General features: G+C 42.2%; 1 protein-coding gene across 4 annotated transcripts in view; it reads left to right on the top strand.

Moving 5' to 3' along the window:
• The window catches only part of NIM1K (NIM1 serine/threonine protein kinase), a 96,762-nt gene extending 84,796 nt beyond the window's left edge, over nucleotides 1–11,966 (top strand). For all 4 annotated transcript variants that reach the window (XM_007961494.3, XM_073014775.1, XM_073014777.1 and 1 more), the window contains 2 exons: nucleotides 7,758–8,026; nucleotides 11,096–11,966. In XM_007961494.3, coding sequence (XP_007959685.2) covers nucleotides 7,758–8,026; nucleotides 11,096–11,845 — 1,019 coding nt within the window. In that variant the 3' untranslated portion in view covers nucleotides 11,846–11,966. The remainder of the gene's footprint in view (nucleotides 1–7,757; nucleotides 8,027–11,095) is intronic.
• Nucleotides 11,967–20,510: the final 8,544 nt, after the last annotated feature.

Here is a 20,510-nt window from a genome sequence, read left to right as displayed (position 1 = left end):
GGTAGATCAGTTCTCCCCCACTGCCATAATTCTCTCAATGACATAATTTTTGCAAAGGTGGTTTTATAATGACCTTCTTTGTCTTTTTCTTTTTTAACTGTTGTTGGTTTAAAGTCTGTTTTATTTGATATAAGAATAGCTACTCCTAGCCAGGCATGGTGGCTCATGCCTGTAAATCCCAGCACTTTGGGAGGCTGAGGCAGGTAGATTACCTGAGGTCAGGAGTTCAAGACCAGCCTGACAAAGATGGTGAAACCCCATCTCTACTAAATTTACAAAAAAATTAGCCAGGCATGGTGGTGGGCACTTGTAATCCCAGCTACTCAGGAGGCTGAGGCAGGAGAATTGCTTGAACCTGGGAGGCAGAGGTTGCAGTGAGCCAAGATCGCACCTTGCACTCCAGCCTGGGCAACAAAGTAAGACTTCATCTCAAAAAAAAAGAAAGAAAGAAAGAAAGAAAAGAATAGCTACTTCTACTGGCCTTTGGTTTCCATATACACAGAACATCTTTTTCCACCCTTTTACCTTGAGTTTATGTGAATCCTTATGCATTAGATGAATCTCTTGAAGACAGCAGATATTTGGTTTGTGATATTTTATCCACTCTGTCAATCTATATGTTTTAAGTGGAACATTTATGCCATTTATGTTTAATATTAACATTGAGATGTAAGGTACAATTCTAGTCATCATGTTGATTATTACCTGGATCCTTTTGTGTGTGTGTGTGTTTGTGTGTGTGTGTGTGTGTGACCGTTTTATAGGTCCTGTGAGTTTTATGCTTTCAAGAGGTTCTATTCTGATGCATGTAGACTTTCAAGATTTAGAACTCCTTTTAGAATTTTGTGTATGACTGGTCTGGTAGTGACAAATTCCTTCATCATTTGCTTGTCTGGAAAAGACTTTATTTCTCCTTCATTTATGAAACTTAGTTTTGCTGGATACAAAATTCTTGACACTTATTCTGTTTAAGGAGGCTAAAGATTGGACTCCAATCCCTTCTGGCTTGTAAGATTTCTGCTGAGGGGAAGATTTTTTATTAATGGCATAAATGTGTGATGATGGAAATAATCCAGTGGGAAGAGAAAATCAATGATGCGTAAGAGAAGGAAAAAAAACATTTTTGGAGGGCTGCTCTTTAGTATATGAGAGCAGATGGAATCTATTCAACATATAAAGGAATCTTAACTAGGCCTTAGATAAGAGTAGGAATTGTTTATCCAAAGTAAAAGGAAGGACGACAGATTCAGGTAGGTTAGAAGACATGGTGGGAAGGACTTGAGGAAATTCTCCTCTATTGCCTACTTTACTCAATAAAGTAGGAAGCAAGGTTACTAGCTATGAGTGAGGAGTGGAAGAAGGCATTAGAGACTTGATGAGAGAAAAGAAGCCATGAAAGAGTTATCCAAAAGTGTGTGAGGTTTATTGGACTAGGGAAAGAATGTCTGCCAGGAGCTTTAAAGGGCCACCTGAGGTTAGTGATCAGAAATTCAAAGTGAGACAAGCCATTATATTCAACAGCATGGGTGCAGGCAGAGAGCAGTGGGAAGCTGGATTTAACCAGAGTCATGGTTTAGCAAAGTGAACACAACAACCTGGGAGAGAGACAGGGGAACTTAGGGAGTGCCCAAAGGCATTATAACATTAATAGAGATCCTCCTCCAGTGAATGTCACCAGCCTCTCAGTTGCTCAACTGAGAAACCTTGACCTTTTCCTCAACCCCCTAACACCCAAACACCAAGTCCTATTTATTTCACCTCCTAAATATCTCCTCCTTTCCTCATTGGATTAAGCTACTGTAATTTGTCTTCATGTTTATATCATTTCCCCCATAGCAGCCAGAGGCGATGTTTCAGAAATTGCAAGCCTGATCATGTAACTCCCTGCTTACAAGTTTCCAACAGCTTCTTACTGCCCTTAATGTGAAATGACTCACAATACCTTGGCTATGGCCAACTCTCCTGCCTCTTTTTTGGCTTATATTTTTCCTTCTTCACCATATGGCAGCCCTACACTCTTCTTTCAAGTCTTCAAAGTCAGTCATCTCTGAAGGTGCATATACCCCCAGAGGATGCCCAAGATGATTCACTGGGATGAGGGAAAAAATATTAGAACTTCCTTCTATATTTATTTGTGATTATATATTTTTAATTTCTGTGATTATATATATTGAAAATGTGTAAACCAGTAGTACATGAATACACTTTATAAATACATATACATATATTAGAGTAGTACTCAAAAATGTTTTATTATGCACATGCAGTTGTAAGAATATGTACAGAGACCACATGGACCATTTACCCAGTTTCACACAAACTTACATCTTTCAAAACTATGATCATAACCTTGATATTAATATTGATTTAATTCACTGATCTTATTAAGATTTTCCCAGTTCTTGTATTCATGCGTGTGTACGTATTTTAACTCTATGGAATGTTATCACATAAATAAGTTGTTATATTCACCACCACAGTAAAGATACAGGACAAGTCCATTATTACAAGGGCACTTCAAGTGGCTCTTCTATAGTCACCTCCTAACCCCCATACCCTGTTCCTGACTCCTGCCAGCCACTAATCTGTTCTCCATTTCTATAATGTTGTCATTTCAAGAAAATTATGTACAAGAAATCATGCAGTAGTAACCTTTTAGGATTGGCATTTTTCACTCACCATATTTCTTGGGCAATTCATCTAAGCTATTGTATCAATAGTTGGTTCATTTTTATTGCTGAGTGGTATTCCACAGATGAAGGTACCACAATTTGCTTAACCATTCACCAGCTGAGGACATGTAGATTATTTCCAGTTTGGAGCTATTATCCATAAAACAACTAATGATGTTGAATATTAAAAAAATGTTTTATTGACAAAGGAAGACAATCAAAAAAGCTTGTAGACCATAACCCTAATGTTTCAGGTCTGTCTTACCTCAAGATCTTCTGTCTTACCCATCTCTCCTTTTAGAACCTCTCCCTACTTTTCTCTAGCTAACTCTTGGACTCCAGAGAAAGTGTTAAAAGTCTTCTCTAACCCCCAGACCAGGGGTACCTCCACCTGTTTTATGCCCCCAATGCCCCTGGCACTTTCCCCCCTAAGCCCACTGTACTTGATATTTTCTATCTGCTCCTCCAGATCTACTCTCCACCCTTCTTCATTCTGCTCTCAGCCCAACACTACAACAAATCTCCTTAGTCCTCTGGGTTCCAGTTGACTTTGATCTCTAGGGAGCCCTTGCAGGGGAAGGAAGGAGAGAGAGGGCCTAATCTTATTCCCCCAGCCCCTCACTGTAAGGCTGACTCAGGAAACTTGTGTGTCTAGAAGGAAAGCCTCAGCTTCCTTCTACACAACACTATCTTCCTAGGTTTTAATATCTGCTCCCTTCCCTTTGTCCCCTTGGTCCTGTAGATGTATTTTGCTTGGTCTAATCTAGGTTTTGAAATTTGAATTAGTTGTCGACACTTAATAATGGGAAGATTTTGCATAAAATTTCAGATGTCTGGCTTCTCTTGAAAAGAAATCAGAAGAAAGTTTGACAACACTGAGCCTGCATTCCAAATAGTAACCAAATAGTGTGGCCGTGAGTAGAGCCACCGCTTCCACTGGGGCAGCTACTCTTAAGGATTCACCATCACCAGTGACTCCCTGTTGCATACAATAATCTTGCTTTGCTATTACCACCCTGGCACTGGGAGTCATGGTTTAAAGAATGTGTTGCCTGCTAGGTAGGTCCTGTGTCAGACTTCTCATCAGATTTGGAGAAAGGGCATGGCTGGCCTCTCCCATCTGTCTGCTTTACTCTCTCTTCCCTTGCACCACCTACAGCGTCCTCTCTCTGGGATTTCTATCATTCTATCATCCCCTCCTAGACCCCACTTGCTCCCAGGCTTGCTGCTCCTCTCCGCACTTCTCACACCCTGCCAGAGTGCCTTTTTTTTTTTTTTTTTTTTTTTGAGGCAGAGTCTCACTCTATCACCCAGGCTAGAGTGCAGTGGCGCAATCTCGGCTCACTGCAACCTCTGCCCCCTGGGTTCAAGCAATTCTCCTGCCTTGGCCTCACAAGTAGCCAGGAGTACGGGCAGCTGCCACCGTGCCCGGCTAATTTTTTGTATTTTTAGTAGAAGCAGGGTTTCAATTTCACCATCTTGACTAGGCTGGTCTTGAACTCTTGACTTCGTGATCCACACGCCTCGGCCACCCAAAGTGCTGGGATCACAGGTGTGAACCATCACACCCGGCCCAGAGTGCTCTTCTTAAATGGGACTCAGATTACAACCCTCTCTCTTAAAACCTTGCTAGATTTTCTCATTGCCCTATAGTTAAAGCCTGCATTTCTAAATCAATCTCCTGGCTTATCTGACCTTTACCTACTACCAGGCTGATCTGGGGCCACTCCTCCTCATTCTGCTTTTCCAGAACAGTGAGTTCCTCAAGCACACATCTTATGTCTCGCCTGGGCAGCATACTTGCAAGCTCCTGGGCCAAGTATGAGGCCTCTCTCCTCAATTCCTGGTCACAACCTAAGTGCCCTTACCCAGATAGTGCCTTTCCATTCTGTGTCTGTATCTCTTCCTAATAGGTGCTATACTTGTAAGAAGGGATTTTTTTTTTTAGTCTTTCTGTCATTGGACTATGAGAACAGTGTTCATCTTTTTCACTGCCTGATTTATAGTAGGTGCTCATTGAACATATATTGAAAGAGCAGATTTAGAGATCTAGCTCTTCATGGAATAGCAGTTTCTACCACTTAGTGACAATGTGGAATGCCAGGGCTTCTAAAGTGTTTAGCATGATCATACATTTATGCTATGAGGCCTGCCTGTAGGGTGATTGTACATGAGGTGAGGCCATTGGGGCACCTACAGCAGAGGATTTAAGGAAGCTTTCACGCTTACAACGCCTCTCCTGCCACACTCTAGACCTGGCTCTGGGAGGGAAGCCTTTGCTAAGAACCATGAAAGGAAAAGAGAAAAAGAAAATTAGGGTGATGCTAGAGGGAGATTTGTGATGGCAGCCTGACACCCACCACCTGATTCTTGAACACTCACTGTGGATAGAATGGTGTATGGTGGCCACAGGGCGGAGAGGGCGGCAGAATGATGATACCTTAACTGACACCTGAGTATGTGATGGGAGAACTGAGGAGAAGCAGGGGGTTCTTCTACAGGAAATCGAAGGGTAGAATTCATTATCCTAGCCCTTAAAACAACAGCTTACCCAACAGGTTACACAAAACCAGGTTTCTGTTTCAGATAAACAGGTAAAGGAACTCTTAATCCTAAAGACTGAAAAGTAGAAAAGAAAGGGAAGAAGAGTGCCCCAGGATTGCCATTGCAGGTTCTTTTTTCTGGGGCTGATTGCCAGCTGAGCTTATTCAAACCCCAGAGCAAACATTCTGCTCCTGCTCTCGTAGAGCCGCCCTCCTGCTGTTCAGTACTGCCTCCTGCGATGAAGGGCTGGCTCAGCAGACACCAGTGAACCCTTTTCCATTCCAGAAGCCCCAGTGGACCTACTTTAATATACCAATAACACTCCTATTTTAAACTAGCTGTATCTATTTTCGTGCTAATAATCACAGTGCCAAAGTTCTTTAAAGCAATTATTTTGTAAGTAGGTTAAACATGTACTTTGGGATCCTGTTCTGTCTGTTTACTGGCCGGGTAACCTCTTTGTTATCTAATTCAAAGTCCGGTACAGTTTCAACCAAAACAAAAAATGAATGATGTTTCACTTGTAGTCAAGATTCATTCATTTTCTAACATTAATCATTTTCATTATGCAATAAGTCTATATTCATGACAAAAAAATAGAAAATACAAATAAGCAAAACTAAATTGAAAGGAAAACCATCTGTGATCTGCCAATTAGAAAATCTCTATTCTAAACATTTTGGTAAATATGCTACCAGATTTTTATCTATGCAAACGTGTATTTGTATTTTTCCTCACTTGTATATTGAACACCTTTTCATATTAATAAACTAGTTAGCATCATTATTTTTGATAGCTTCATGGTGTGCCATTATAAAATTAGATGTACCACACTTTAAGTATCTCTCTTGCTGGATACTTAAGCTATTCCCAATATCACAGAAGTCTTTTTATACATACATCCTTGTACATGCATCAGATTCTTTAAGATTGCCAAAGGTGAGGTGGTTGGGTCCCAGGGTGCAACTGTTTTTTAGCATTTCAATACATAATATCAAAGTACAGTCCAGAACCATTGTACCAACTAATGCTCCCACCAGCAGCACATTGCAGTGTTGATTTCCTCCTGGTCTCACCAGCACTCTGTCAACACTGGGTACTGGTGCGTCGTGTACATGACATTATATGCCAGGCACTGAGAGTGAATTAAAACAGTTCATGTTGGGAATGGGGCAGAAAGGGAGATAAACAAGGGAGTTGACATCTACAGACCAGTTAGCTGAGATTACAGTACATTAGAGCTCCAAATGCACAGAATCTGAACATCATGTTCATCCTAGGACAAGTGTTACAGAGGCTTCCTGAAGAGGTTCATTCTGAGGCTCACCTTGAAGGATCATCAGGAGTTAATGATGAGTGTATTAAGCCATTCTCGCATTTCTATAAAGAGATGCCTGAAATTGAGTAATTTCTTTTTTTTTTTTCCTGAGACGGAGTCTTTCTTTGTCACCTAGACTGGAGAGCAGTGGCGCGAACTCAGCTCACTGCAACCTCTGCCTCCCCAGGTTCAAGCGATTCTCCTGCCTCAGCCTCCCGAGTAGCTGGGATTACAGGCACCTGCCACCGGGCCTGTCTAATTTTTGTATTTTTAGTAATGGGGTTTCACCATGTTGGCCAGGCTGGTCTCAAACTCCTGACCTCATGATCCTCCCGCCTTGGCCTCCCAAAGTGCTGGGATTACAGGCGTGAGCCGCCGCACCCAGCCAAAATTGAGTAATTTATAAGAAAAAACTGTTTTATTAGCTCATGACTCTGCAGGCTGTACAGGAAGCGTGGTGGCATCTGCTTCTATAGAGGCCTCAGGAAGCTCCAATCATGGTGGAAGGTGGAAGGCACGTCACACTATGAAAGCAGGAGCGAGAGTCAGGGGAACATGCCACAAGATCCCATCACTTTTAAAGAACCAGATCTCATGTGAACTCAGAGCGAGAGCTCACTTATCACTAAGGAGACAGCCCAAGCCATTCGTGAGACATCGGCGCCCATGACCCAAACACCTCCCACCAGACCCCACCTCCAACAGCGGGGATTACATTTCAATGAGATTTTGGTGGGGACAAATGTCCAAACTATATCGATGAGTAAAGAACAAGAGTAAGGAACAGGGAAGCAGTGATGGAGAGAATGATCCAGGTAGAGAAAAGTTTCCAGGCATGAATGTCCAGCACCTTTTCAGGGAGTGACAAAAAGTTCTGTAATGGTTGCAATAAAGGGTGCGTGGGGTGTTGGGGATGGTGGACAGGAATGATGGACAGTGAGGCTGATGAGATGCGCTGGGTCTCATCAAGAAGTGTCCTCCGGGCTTAGCAAAGGAGCTCTAACTTTATCTGGAAACTTTCCTTGGGAGGCAGGATTTGGCATCAAAACCTGTGTGTGGAAGACTCACACTGATCCAAGGGAAGGGCACTGATGCTGGGCTCAAGCATTGCCTTGTCATTCCCTGATGAGCTCTGTGAGCTTGGGAATGTGTCTAGTAAAGGAAAGGAGCTGATCCAGGTCCTCTTGAATTCTGTCACAGTTTTTTACTTTTTTTCCTTGCAGAAAAGGTGGCCATTAAGATCCTGGACAAGACCAAGTTAGATCAGAAAACCCAGAGGCTACTATCCCGAGAAATCTCCAGCATGGAAAAGCTGCACCATCCCAACATCATCCGCCTTTACGAAGTCGTGGAGACCTTATCCAAGCTGCACTTGGTGATGGAATATGCAGGGGGTGGGGAGCTCTTCGGAAAAATTAGCACTGAGGGGAAGCTCTCTGAACCAGAAAGCAAGCTCATCTTCTCCCAGATTGTGTCTGCCGTGAAGCACATGGTGAGCAGGGGTGACGAGTGAGAACCTTGTTCCCATTCCACCGACATTGGGAGAACAGGGCTTTAGGTTACCAAGCCTCAAGTGTCCCAGAGGGCTTTTGTCCTACAAAGCAGACAGTAGTCCCTTCTGAGAGTCAGAAGTCTGGCTGGGATCATGCTCCTTGCCTGTGAAGCAATATCCAGGGATGTCCAGTTACACATCAACCTCCTAGCTTCTGCAGACGTTGGCAGGACTCACTGGGAGCAGCTGATGAATATCGCCCACTCCCTGGCCATACCCATTTCTCCAACCTCATCTTCCACTATCTGGATAGCTGGCTCCTCACTGCTTCTTGGTTTTGCTTTCCTATTTCTGTCTAGGATGCCCTCATATGACATCTCACATTCTAAATCCTATTCATACTTCATGCCCAGCTCAGTTAATTCTCTCTCTCTCTCTTTCCCACCCCCCGCCCCATGTGTGTGTATGTGAGAGAGAGATGTTCTTCAATCTCACATCAGTAATACTGATCTTTTGCCTTCAGTAAGATCCCCTAGCTCTTATTGCCTCTGTGCCTAGTAGATTAACACTTGGTTCTATCTTCCTTCTTTCCTTCGTTCCTTCCTTCCCTCCTTCCCTCCCTCCTTCCTTCCTTCCCTGCCTCCCTCCCTCCCTCCCTCCTTCCCTCCTTCCTTCCTTCCTTCCTTCCTTCCTTCCTTCCTTCCTTCCTTCCTTCCTTCCTTTCTTTCTTTCTTTCTTTCTTTCTTTCTTTCTTTCTTTCTTTCTTTCTTTCTTTCTTTCTTTCTTTCTTTCTTTCTTTCTTTCTCTTTCTTTCTCTTTCTCTGTTTTTTCTTTTTCTTTCTCTTTCTTTTTCCTTCCTTCCTTTCTCTTTCTTTCTTTCTCCCTCTCTCTTTCTTTTCTTTTCTTTCTTGCCTGCCTTCCTTCCTTTCTCTCTTTCTCTCTCCTTCCTTCCTTTCTTTCTTTCTTTCTTTCTTTCTTTCTTTCTTTCTTTCTTTCTTTCTTTCTTTCTTTCTTTCTTTCTTTCTCTTTCTTTCTTTCTTTCTTTCTTCCTTCCTTCCTTCCTTCCTTCCTTCCTTCCTTCCTTCCTTCCTTCCTTCCTTCTTTCTTTCTTTCTCTCTTTCTTTCTCTTTCTTTCTTTCTTTTTTTTTTCTTTAGACAGTCTTGCTCTGTTACCCAGGAGTGCAGTGGCATGATCCTGGCTCACTGCAACATCCGCCTCCTGGGTTCAAGCGATTCTCCTGCCTCAGCCTCCCAAGTAGCTGGGATTATGGGCATGTGCCACGATGCCTGGCTGATTTTGTATTTTTAATAGAAATGAAGTTTCACCGTGTTGGTCAGGCTGGTCTCGAACTCCTGACCTCAAGTGATCCACCTGCCTCGGCCTCCCAAAGTGGTGGGATTACAGGCGTGAGTCACTGTGCCTGGTTGGTTGTGTCATTCTTATTTTAGTTCTTTGGTTACTTCTTTAGATAAATCTGGACTCCTAATGCACACTCTATAGTTCCCCCAAGAACTGGCTCTTTTGCTGCCTCCTTATTTTTGGCCATATTGCTGGCCATACAGGAGGAACCTGACTTGCAGACCTGACTATCACTTTTACTACCAAAAGTTTTGGTCAGTCACTCTCTTTACTCAGATCCCAGTTGAATGGATCTGTCAGAAAAGAGACACTTGTCTAGGGTCTATATTAGTTGAGAGGCTATTTGTAATTTGATTCTCGGCCTGCATGTTTGTGGGAGCAAGAACGGGATCAGTGAGCCACAGTGAACCCTATTATATGCCAGGCACTGAAAAAGTCAAATAAAACAGTCCATGCTGGCAATGGGGAAAAGAGGAAGAATTTGCAAGGGAATTCATGATGTAGAGGCCCAAAATAGCAGTAGGGAAGGAGAGGAGGAAGAAAAATAAGTGAGCCAGGGAGAAGAACTTGACTGTAGTGGTGGTGGGTGTTTCAGACCTGTGATATATGACCAGTCATCATTTAAGTGGCTTTGGGCTGTGGTGAGCTTTCCCAGGGCCAGAGAATAAGCCAGATCCATACCAAGAAATAGAACAGATGGGCAGAGTCTTCCACATTCTACTTAGAAGAGTAACCTGGTGGGAGAATAGAAGAGAATCCAGCAATAGAGGGTACAGACGTTAGTCTTCAGCAGCTCTACTCCCTGCCATTTCTCCAACTCTTTGCAAACAGGAAGTGTGTTTCGTAGCCATAGATCCACATCTTATTGAGTTTTTTAATATGTCAAGACCATGCTGAGCACGGTTCTCATCATATATAGTTAGCATCACATATAGTTCTCACCACAGCCTATGGTTATCAGTATCCCACTTTATGAAGAAGGAAACTGACATTCACAGTACCCAACTGGTATAGTTGAACCTGGAATTGACCAGACTGTCCCCTCCAAAGCCTGGATTCTTATTCCAGGAGGGCCATCAAGACAGGTGACAAACACAAAGCCATTTTCCCAGAGCCCTTGGGACTGAACAGGTCAAGGGTCCTCTGAAGATTGTCTGGATTCAGGATGCAAGGGTGGGAGTGCAGCACGTGCCCACAATCCACAGTGTGTTCTGTGGCTAGATCCTTGCCAAATGCAACCACCTCCCTTCTGCTGAATTCTGTAAAGATAAAAGAGTCTACACCAAAAAGCATGGCCCGAAAGTTAGGGGAGGGCTCCAAGCTTTCCTGGTCTTGGCCCTGGTCAAACGATCCATCAGCCAGAAAAACCCATGTAGGACCTCAACAAATAAGGATTACTGTTTCATTGTATTTCAGAATGTGTAGTTTCATAAGATCTGGATCTTATTTCTGGTGTTAGTTTCTCAGTCCACATGTGTGGAACAGACTCCAACCCTTACCACACAGAATAGGAACTTTGGTCTATTTGGGGAGGTGTGGGCATTACATTGGGCTAAAAGTTATGACAGGGTTTGCTATCACGACTTAAGTTGATCCTCACTGAATTTGTTATTACACCATCATTATCTCACTGTTTCAGAGCAACTTATACATTTTTTATTTTGGCATTTTACTGTAAAAATGACTGTTCTCTATGTCTTCTTCCACAGCATGAAAACCAAATTATTCACAGAGATCTGAAAGCAGAAAATGTATTCTATACCAGTAATACTTGTGTGAAGGTGGGCGATTTTGGATTCAGCACAGTAAGTAAAAAAGGTGAAATGCTGAACACTTTCTGTGGGTCTCCTCCCTATGCTGCACCTGAACTCTTCCGGGACGAGCACTACATCGGCATTTACGTGGATATCTGGGCCTTGGGGGTGCTTTTGTACTTCATGGTGACTGGCATCATGCCATTTCGGGCAGAAACCGTGACCAAACTAAAAAAGAGCATCCTTGAGGGCACATACAGTGTACCACCCCACGTGTCAGAGCCCTGCCACCGACTCATTCGAGGAGTCCTTCAGCAGATCCCCATGGAGAGGTATGGGATCGACTGCATCATGAATGATGAATGGATGCAAGGGGTGCCATACCCTACACCTTTGGAACCTTTCCAACTGGATCCTAAACATTTATCGGAAACCGGCACTCTCAAGGAAGAAGAAAATGAAGTCAAAAGCACTTTAGAGCATTTGGGCATTACGGAAGAGCATATTAGAAATAACCAAGGGAGAGACGCTCGCAGCTCAATCACAGGGGTCTATAGAATTATTTTACATAGAGTCCAAAGGAAGAAGGCTTTGGAAAGTGTCCCAGTCATGATGCTACCAGACCCTAAAGAAAGAGACCTCAAAAAAGGGTCCCGTGTCTACAGAGGGATAAGACACACATCCAAATTTTGCTCGATTTTATAAATTACACTAGACTGCTTATAATTAACCGAGATCATTATTGCTGCTTCTAAATTTTTTTCAAGGACAACATGAGTGGAGACATTTTTGTAATTTTTAAATAAACTTAAATTTGAGATATGCATTTTTTTCTCCAAAAGGTCTATTAGCTCGGATTCTGGCTTGATTTGGGATCTTGTTTTATTATCAAATTTCAGCATTCATTCATTTAATCAAGAAATATTTTTCCAGTGCCTCCTGTGTGCCAGACACTATTTAAGGTGCTACAGAAATAGCAAGAAATAAATAGGCAAGGTCCCTCCTCTCATGTGTGGGACATTCTAGCCCAGGACAAAGGTGCTAACAACTACATTTTTTAAAAAAGAAAAAGATCAGTGATAGATGCTATGCAGAGAATTCAAAAGGGGTGATCTGATATCAGAGGCTTGCTACTTTGGATTAGTCGTTAAGGAAGGTCACTTTGAGTACATATCAGTTTAAGATCTGAATGAGAAGCAAGAGTGACTCTTACAAAATGCCAGAGCATTCTAGGCAGCTAGGGGTTTCAGACTCAGTTCCCCTCAAAACAGAGCCTAAGACAAATGATTCCATGTAGAGCAGTTTATTTGGGAAGTGATCCCAGAGCACAGGAGTGAAGTACCGGGGAAACAGTGAAAGCTAACACACAGACACCTTAGCAAGTTGGCTAGTGCTACAGTTTCTGGTACTTGGTTTTGCAGGATCCTCAGAGGAGCCTGATGAAATACATCTCAGGTGTCTGCCCTGGGTATGGAAGGGGAAAGCATTTAACCACAAGCTTTTGCTCACTGCTGATCAAGGTGGCCCTTGGTGTCATTTGCCCTGCACTTCCAGATTGGGCTGTGTGAGTGCCAAGTGGGTTCCCTATGCTTCCCTTGCCTTCATGTCAGAGAAGTCTTGGAGCAGGAGGGAAGAGGTACACCACCAGTATGATACCTCCTTTCTGTGCCTGCTTGTCCACTGGCATGGGGAGACCAAAGTGACCATGTGACACTTGTAGATTTCAATTCACTGGAACCCTTATCAAGTCCCCTGATGAAAGCATCCCTGATCCCCTGGGAACCAAACCTTTTAATTTAGCCTAGATTGTAGAAAAAAAGAATAGAAATTAATCAAGTGCGTCACCAATTGCGTGATGGTAACAGGGGTCAATCTACTTCCACCTAGTGGTTTCCAGACCTGTGTGTTTTAACGATAGGGACATGTATCAGTCATTATTAAAGCTCATTACCGAATCCTGGAGGACAGCACCCCAACCCTGCAGGCTGCTGTCTCATCTCCGGTGTCTTAGCTGAACCATTCCATTGTTCTGCTTATGTTGGCTGCTTCTGGTGTTGAGGTATATGGTAAGATGAGGGGATCCCGTTGTTATGTGCCCGTCGCACCACTTCCTTTATCAAAAAAGTGGTCCTTGAGGCAATGTTTGAGATATCATAACAGTGAATCAGGTATTCTGTATGTCTTAGTGTGCTTGTATGGAAAGACACATTGCAGGCAGAAAAGGCAAACTCGTACCCTGAGATGTCAATTCCAATAAGGATGACTCACTCCTGGGCCCATCTGAATTCGTGACTCCATGGATCTGATAACGCCCAGCTCATATGTTAACAGCTCTGTTTACCTAGTCCTTGGTATCTCATAATTTGGTTCTCAGCCTCCACTGGGGCCCAGTAGCACATCAGGAGTCTGAGTAGTTCTCTGTTGCAGGAAGCATGGCGTTACTCCAGGATCCTACAGAGTTGTGCTGTTATCTCCTATTGGGGCTTTCCAGAGGCCCCGCACAATATTTTTAACTGCCACATACACGGCCTGAATAGCAGTTTGTTCAGAAGCCAAAACTGCTGTAATCTTTTTTTTTTTTTTAAATGGGATCCACTTGAAACTGGCATTAAATGGGTGAGAGGAATACACCAAATACAATATACGTGCTTCCAAAGTCCAGAGGGACCTACTAAATCCTATGCCTCTATCTTAGTGTTAAGAGGTTGGAAGATACAAGAAATTGTTCTTTACTATAGAAGAAATATCTAGGCATGCCTCAACTCATTGGTCTTCTAAACTCTTCATCAATGTGGCATGCCCCAGATTCTTCATAGAGTCTATAATCCACACTCCGGCACATGTAAGCCTTACTAGGGCATTTGTAATACTTGCCGCTTCCTGATAGCCAATTCCCCTAGCATGCTGTCACAATATAGTGGGCTGGCATGATGTCCTGTAGAATGTAAAGATGATCAAGGTCCTTTTGGATTTTATTGTGATATAGAAAAGGAGATTTAAGATTTTTGGGGGCAACAGAGTAAATGAGAATCGCTGTCCATCCCAGAGAAATGTGAACTGCTTTTGATCCTCCTTTCTGATGGAAATTTAGAAGAGTGAATTTGCCAAATCAATAGCTGCATATCAAATGCCAGAGGATGCCAGTAAAGATACCACATCCAATACAGCAGCTACAACTGAGACTAGCAGTAGTCCGCCATCATTCTCCATTATCTATCTGCTCTTTTTCAGGAGTCTGATGGTAACTTAAATGAGATTATGATGGAACCCATTACGCTTGCATCCCTAAAATTTTTTGATGGTGACACTGATGTCTGCCATTCCTCATGTGGATTGCTCATAATTTATTAACATGGCCAGGGAGAGGTTTCCTCTTCCTCCCATAATGGTTGTTACTTCACAGGTCTAAGACCTCCACGGGGATCTAAGTATATTGATCCCAAATATATACTTAGAGATTGGGAAAATAATTGCAAAGTGGGAATCATTATGTGATAGACTGGCCAGGACTCCCTTTATCATATGGTTTCCATAACCCCTCATCTACATACAAAGCCATAATAGTATCCAGTTCTGAAAAATTCTGGGCATGTACATCATATATACTTGTGAAAGCAAGGCCTTTCCTCAAGACCAGTCCTCCTCTTCATTGTGCACTGGATCTGTAAATTGACTTAGATCTAGAAGCTGATGAAGAGACCATGATTTTCCCATTGTGACAGGCTACCTTAGCTTTACGCTCACCAGTTTTCCTTGTTTTTTCTTTTTTTGGTCATACTAGTCAAGTAACATACCAGTCAGCTGTCTCCCAAAATTCCATGATTTATTAGCCATTGTCACAAAGCCCTGCAGATCAAGGCAGCCTGATTGATTTCCACTCCAGCCTTACTGTTCATTTTATTGTGTCCACCTTGCCTCTGACATTTAAGTGATAATACATGACCTCTACCATTCTAGTCTCATCATCATCTCCACTGATGATATGCTCAATTCCGTGGCAGCATTTCTTACCATCAACACCTGCCTGCAATGGGCAGCCACCACTGAACTTTTCTTAGGTGCTGCCGCAACCCTCACCAGTGCATTCCTTTTTTTAAAAAATTATTTTTTATTCATACACAATTGTATGTATTTATGGGGTACATGTGATATTCTGATACATGTATACAAGGCATAATGATCAAATCAGGGTATTTAGGATACCCCATAACCTCAAACATTTATCATTTTTTTGGTGTTAGGAATACTTCAACTTTTCCAGCTATTTTGAAATATACAATAAATTATTGTTAACTACAGTCACCCTGCTGTGCTATCAAATAGTATAACTTATTCCTTCTAACTGTATATTTGCACCCATTAACCAACCTGTCTTCATCCTCCACCCCTACCATCCTTCTCAGCTTATTAGCACCATTCTACTCTCTACCTCCATGAGATCAACTTTTTAGCTTTTATATACAAGAACATGTGATATTTGTCTTTCTGTGCCTGGCTGATTTCACTTAACCTAATGACCTCCAGTTCCATCCATAATGCTGCAAATTACATGATTTCATTCTTATTTATTTATTTATTTATTTAGTTTTTTGAGACAGAGCCTCACTCTGTCGCCCAGGGTAGAGTGCAGTGGTGCCATCTCAGCTCACTGCAACCTCTGCCTCCCGCGTTCAAGTGATTATCCTGCCTCAGCCTCCCAGTAGCTGGGATTAGTCGCCTGTCACCACACTCAGCTAATTTTTGTATTTTTAGTAGAGACGGGGTTTCACCATGTTGGCCAGGCTGGTCTCGAACTCCTAACCTCAAGTGATCCACCCACCTTGGCCTCCCAAAGTGCTGGGATTACAGGCATGAGCCATCACCCCCAGCTGATTTCATCCTTTTTTACGGCTGAATATTCCATTTGTGTTTATATACATTTTCTTTATCCATCCATCCATTGATGGAAACTTATGTTGGTCCCATCTCTGCTATTGTGAATAGTGCTGCAACACACATGGGAGAGCACAGGTATTGCTTTGATATACTCGTTTCCTTTCCTTTGGATAAATTCCCAGTAGGTGGACTGCTGAATCCCACGGTGGTTGTATTTTTAGTTTTTTCAGAAACCTCTATATTGTCTTCCATAATGGCTGTACTAATTTACATTCCCAACTGTGTATAATAATTCCCTTTTCTCTAGAAAAATACAAAAAGAAAACAAAAAATTTCCTTTTCTCTGCATCCTCACCAGCATTTGTTATTGTCCTTTTGATAATAGTTATTCTAACTGGGGATGAGATGCTATCTCATTGTGGTTTTGATTTGCCTTTCCCTGATAATTAGTGATGTTGAACATTTTTCCACTCACTTGGCCATTTGTGTGTCTTCTTTTGAGAAATGTCTTTTTAGGTCCTTTTCCTACTTTTTAGTGGGATTATTTGTTTTTTTGCTGTTGAGTTCCCTGTATATTCTGGATATCAGTCCCTTGTCAGATAAACAGTTTGCAAACCTGTGCATTTTATATTACCTTAGTGATGGCAGTGTCTTCCTGAGGAACGTAGTTAGACGGTTGTTCAGTCTCACATAATGAATCCATTCTAACATTCACACCTCCTGGAACTTTCCAACCCTTTCTTCAATACTATACCAAGGCAGTTCCGCCATCTTCACCTCATTTACTGTGTGCTATAATAATATCCAAGCCTCAGCAGCCATCCCAACAGAATATTATGATCAAATTCAGGTGTTGTTCACTTCTAAGTCATGGGTAAACATTCCTATAGTAATTTTTTTTTTTTTTTTTGAGACTGAGTTTCACTCTTGTCGCCCAGGGTGGAGTGCAATGGAGCGATCTTGGCCCATCACAACCTCCCGGGTTCAAGTGATTCTCCTGCCTCGGCCTCCCAAGTAGCTGGAATTACAGGCATGCACCACCATGCCCAGTTAATTTTGTATTTTTAGTAGAGACGGGTTTTCTCCGTGTCGGTCAGGCTGGGCTCAAACTCCTGACTTTAGATGATCCACCTGCCTCAGCCTCCCAAAGTGCTGGAATTACAGGCATGAGCCACCGTGCCTGGCTCCTATAGTAATCTTTCTTATCCCGCCTTATATTCTTCCCTCAACTTCCACCTCTGGCCTAACACCCTCAAAATCATTCACACACATTTCCCCTTGGTTACTGATAGTATATATCAGGTTCTGCAGCTCCTTCAGTATCTACACTATTTCCCCCCAGACAGGGGGTTGTATTTCTCCACTCAGGCTCTACTGAGAAGTCACCCTGGTTCTTGGTTTGGAGAATAATAAGGTTTTGGAAGAGATAGTATATATATCAGGTTCTGCAGTTCCTTCAGTATCTACACTATTTTCCCCCAGACAGGGGGTTGTATTTCTCCACTCAGGCTCTACTGAGAAGTCACCCTGGTTCTTGGTTTGGAGAATAGTAAGGTTTTGGAAGAGAATGTGGATGTCAAGAGCTGCCTCACTAGAAGCCTTGGCAGGGTCTTCAGGCAAGGGAGCATGAGCTCCCTCCGTCAGCCCCACATTAGGAAAATCCAGGTTTGCAATATTTTCAGGGTTATCCACTGTATTACTAACTTAGGTCTCAGTGTCCCATTCTCTTCTTGTCAAACCTAAACTTTCATAAAGGAAAATTATCAAGACTTAGTATTTTCCAAACTTACAACTAGATACTGGGTCTATTTCAGGTCGTTTTCTCTCCACTGCAGGAGATAAGGTTCTCTCCTTCAACCTTGCCTTAAACTGACAGTTGGCTGACTTGAGCCTGTTATTTTGTTTTCCAGGCTTCTAAAGCAGTTAATAAAAGCTGGCCAAGTCCACAGTCTTTATCACTGCCCCTCTACTGTTCAAGTGCCACAGGTACTACAGGATCCAATGCTTCATCTTCTACCTACACCTACAGATGACAGTGTCAGTGGTGATTGTGCTGCTCCTGCATGCCACAGGCTATAACCACTCTGCTTACCAACACTGCACCAGTGTTCTCCTGATGTCATCACAAATTCACAAACTTAGTGGCTTAGAACAACACAAATGTATCATCTTACAGCTCTGGGAGATAGAAGTTTGACACGAGTCTCAGTGGACTAAAATCAAGGTGTTTCCAGGGCTGTGCTCCTTTCTGGAGGCTCCAGGGGAAGAATCTATTTCCTTGTCTTGTTAACTTTCTAGAGGCTGCCTGCATTCCTTAGCTCATGGTCATCTTCCTTCATCTTCAAAGCCAGCAATATTGCATTTTTTTGGCCAACCTTCTGTAGTCACTCTCCCTTGACCACCAGCCAAGAAAGGTTCTCTGCTTTTAAAGACCCACATGGTAAGGTTGGGCCTATACAGACAATCCAGGATAATCTCCCCACCTCAAGGTTCTTAACCTTACTCACACCTGCTTCTGACATTTAAGGTAGCATATTCAGATTCTGGGAATGGACAACTTTGGTAGGCGCTGGGAGGGCATCATTCTGTAATGAGGTTTTGTCATTTGGTGAGTAAACCAGCTCCGATCTCCCATCCTGAATGCCTGCTTTCTAGGGCCATTCTGGGTACCGATTGTCTTAGTTCGGATTCCCCAAAAAACAGAGCCTGAGAGAAAAGCTTGAATGAAAGTCATTTATTTGAGAAACGATACCAGGATGCAAGAGATGCACAGGGGTGAAACAAAAGAGGAAAGCCAATATAAGGATGGTTATTGCCAAACCCGCCACAGAAGTCTCCTCCTCTTTTGAGGAGACTTACGAAATGCATTGCAGGGAGGCTGTCGTGAAAGGTATACAGCTAGAATTCAAAGAGATGTACTATCATAGTCTCTGAGAACCTGGTCAAAGATTTCATGGAATTAGTTGCCACAGCAGTGACTGGAGTAGAAGGCAGGGCAGAGAAGATCTGAAGTGGGGCCCAACGTTTCTGATGCATACATCAAAGGCTTAAGGCTGGAATAAACTTAGCATGTTTGAGGAATGCAAGAGAAGGGAGAGTGGGTGAAGACATACTAAGCCTTGGTGAGTATGGTACAGAGTTGAAGCAGGCAGAGATCAGATCCCACAGGAGTCTGCAAGGCTGAATAAGGAATATGATACACAGAATGAATAGTGCTTACTACTGAATAAAGTAGTCCAGTAAAGACATTCTTTTTATTATTAAAAGATAAAGCCCCAATATATAAACCATCTGAGGATTTCTATTCATAATCTTCAGCATCAAATTACTGCCTTTATAACATAATTTGGGGAGATGAAAACAAAAATCACAGATCAACTATTTTCTCCCACCACCAGTAAAGAAAAACTGAGGAACCTATGACTTAAGAGCAGTTGCTAGAAATCTTAAAAGAAAGGGTTCACTTTTATGTCAAGATTAGACAGCTTTAAATTATTTAAAGATCCTGTTACCCTTGCTCTATTGACTTCCACTTCAGTGTTTCTTTCAGGACACTCCAAACAGCAGACAAGAGATAAAGTGTTTCAACTGTGTCACAAGAGGACAGAAAGTGGCTGCATCTGTTTGGGTCTAGTGTCAATCTCAAACTTATTCATTAGTATCTATAAAAATAAAAACTTAGGACAAAAAGTTAAGTGCACAAATAGAGGAAACACACATTCCATAAAGGAGAGGGCGAAAGATTGAACTCTTAAAGCCATACTAAATAATATCCTAGAATTTGCAAGCAGAAGTGACCTTAGAGAACACTAGCCTCTAAACGACCTAGAAAGTAAATTATTACTAAGTATGAAAGCCAGACATGACATGATGATAAAATATGAGCTGATCAGTATAAGAAAATATATAATTTGGTGTATTTCCTAATTCATAGAACCCTAAGAGTTGATAGTGCTCTTAGAGATCATCTAATCCAAAATTACTACCCATGTAGGGATTCCCTCTACAAAACCCCTGGGGATCTCTAGCAACATGGGACTTTTAGGTTGGAGGCTCTAGCTGGTAGTGGGCAGTTCTATGTTCACCACCAAATTTTCTCTTCTTTGATCGTCAGCCCTGAGTCCTAGCTTTTGTTAAGGAAAACAGTAACTCATTTCATAAATATTTATAGCAAAGTCTACACATGCTTGCCACCCAATATGAGAGTTAATTTATTTGTTTCAAGTGTAAGAATAATTATCAGTGTAAATTCCTCCATTCTAGATGAAAAGCTCCTTAAAGAGAAGACCACACATCTTGTACATTTTTAAATTTATGCCTTAAACAGAGCACCTTGCTTATATTAGGATTTCAAATGTTTGTGAAATGATAAATGAATGGAATGAGTGAATGAACTGAAATGAAATTAATGCCCATATTTAAAAATAGAATAATAGCTGATTTCTTGCCTAAGTTGTTAGTTCAAGAGTGAAAAAGAATACTCAAGTATCTGAAA

The sequence above is a fragment of the Chlorocebus sabaeus genome, chromosome 4 (assembly GCF_047675955.1).
Source record: "Chlorocebus sabaeus isolate Y175 chromosome 4, mChlSab1.0.hap1, whole genome shotgun sequence".
In the NCBI taxonomy this organism is placed as follows: domain Eukaryota; kingdom Metazoa; phylum Chordata; class Mammalia; order Primates; family Cercopithecidae; genus Chlorocebus; species Chlorocebus sabaeus.
This window is presented reverse-complemented; position numbering and strand designations above follow the sequence as displayed.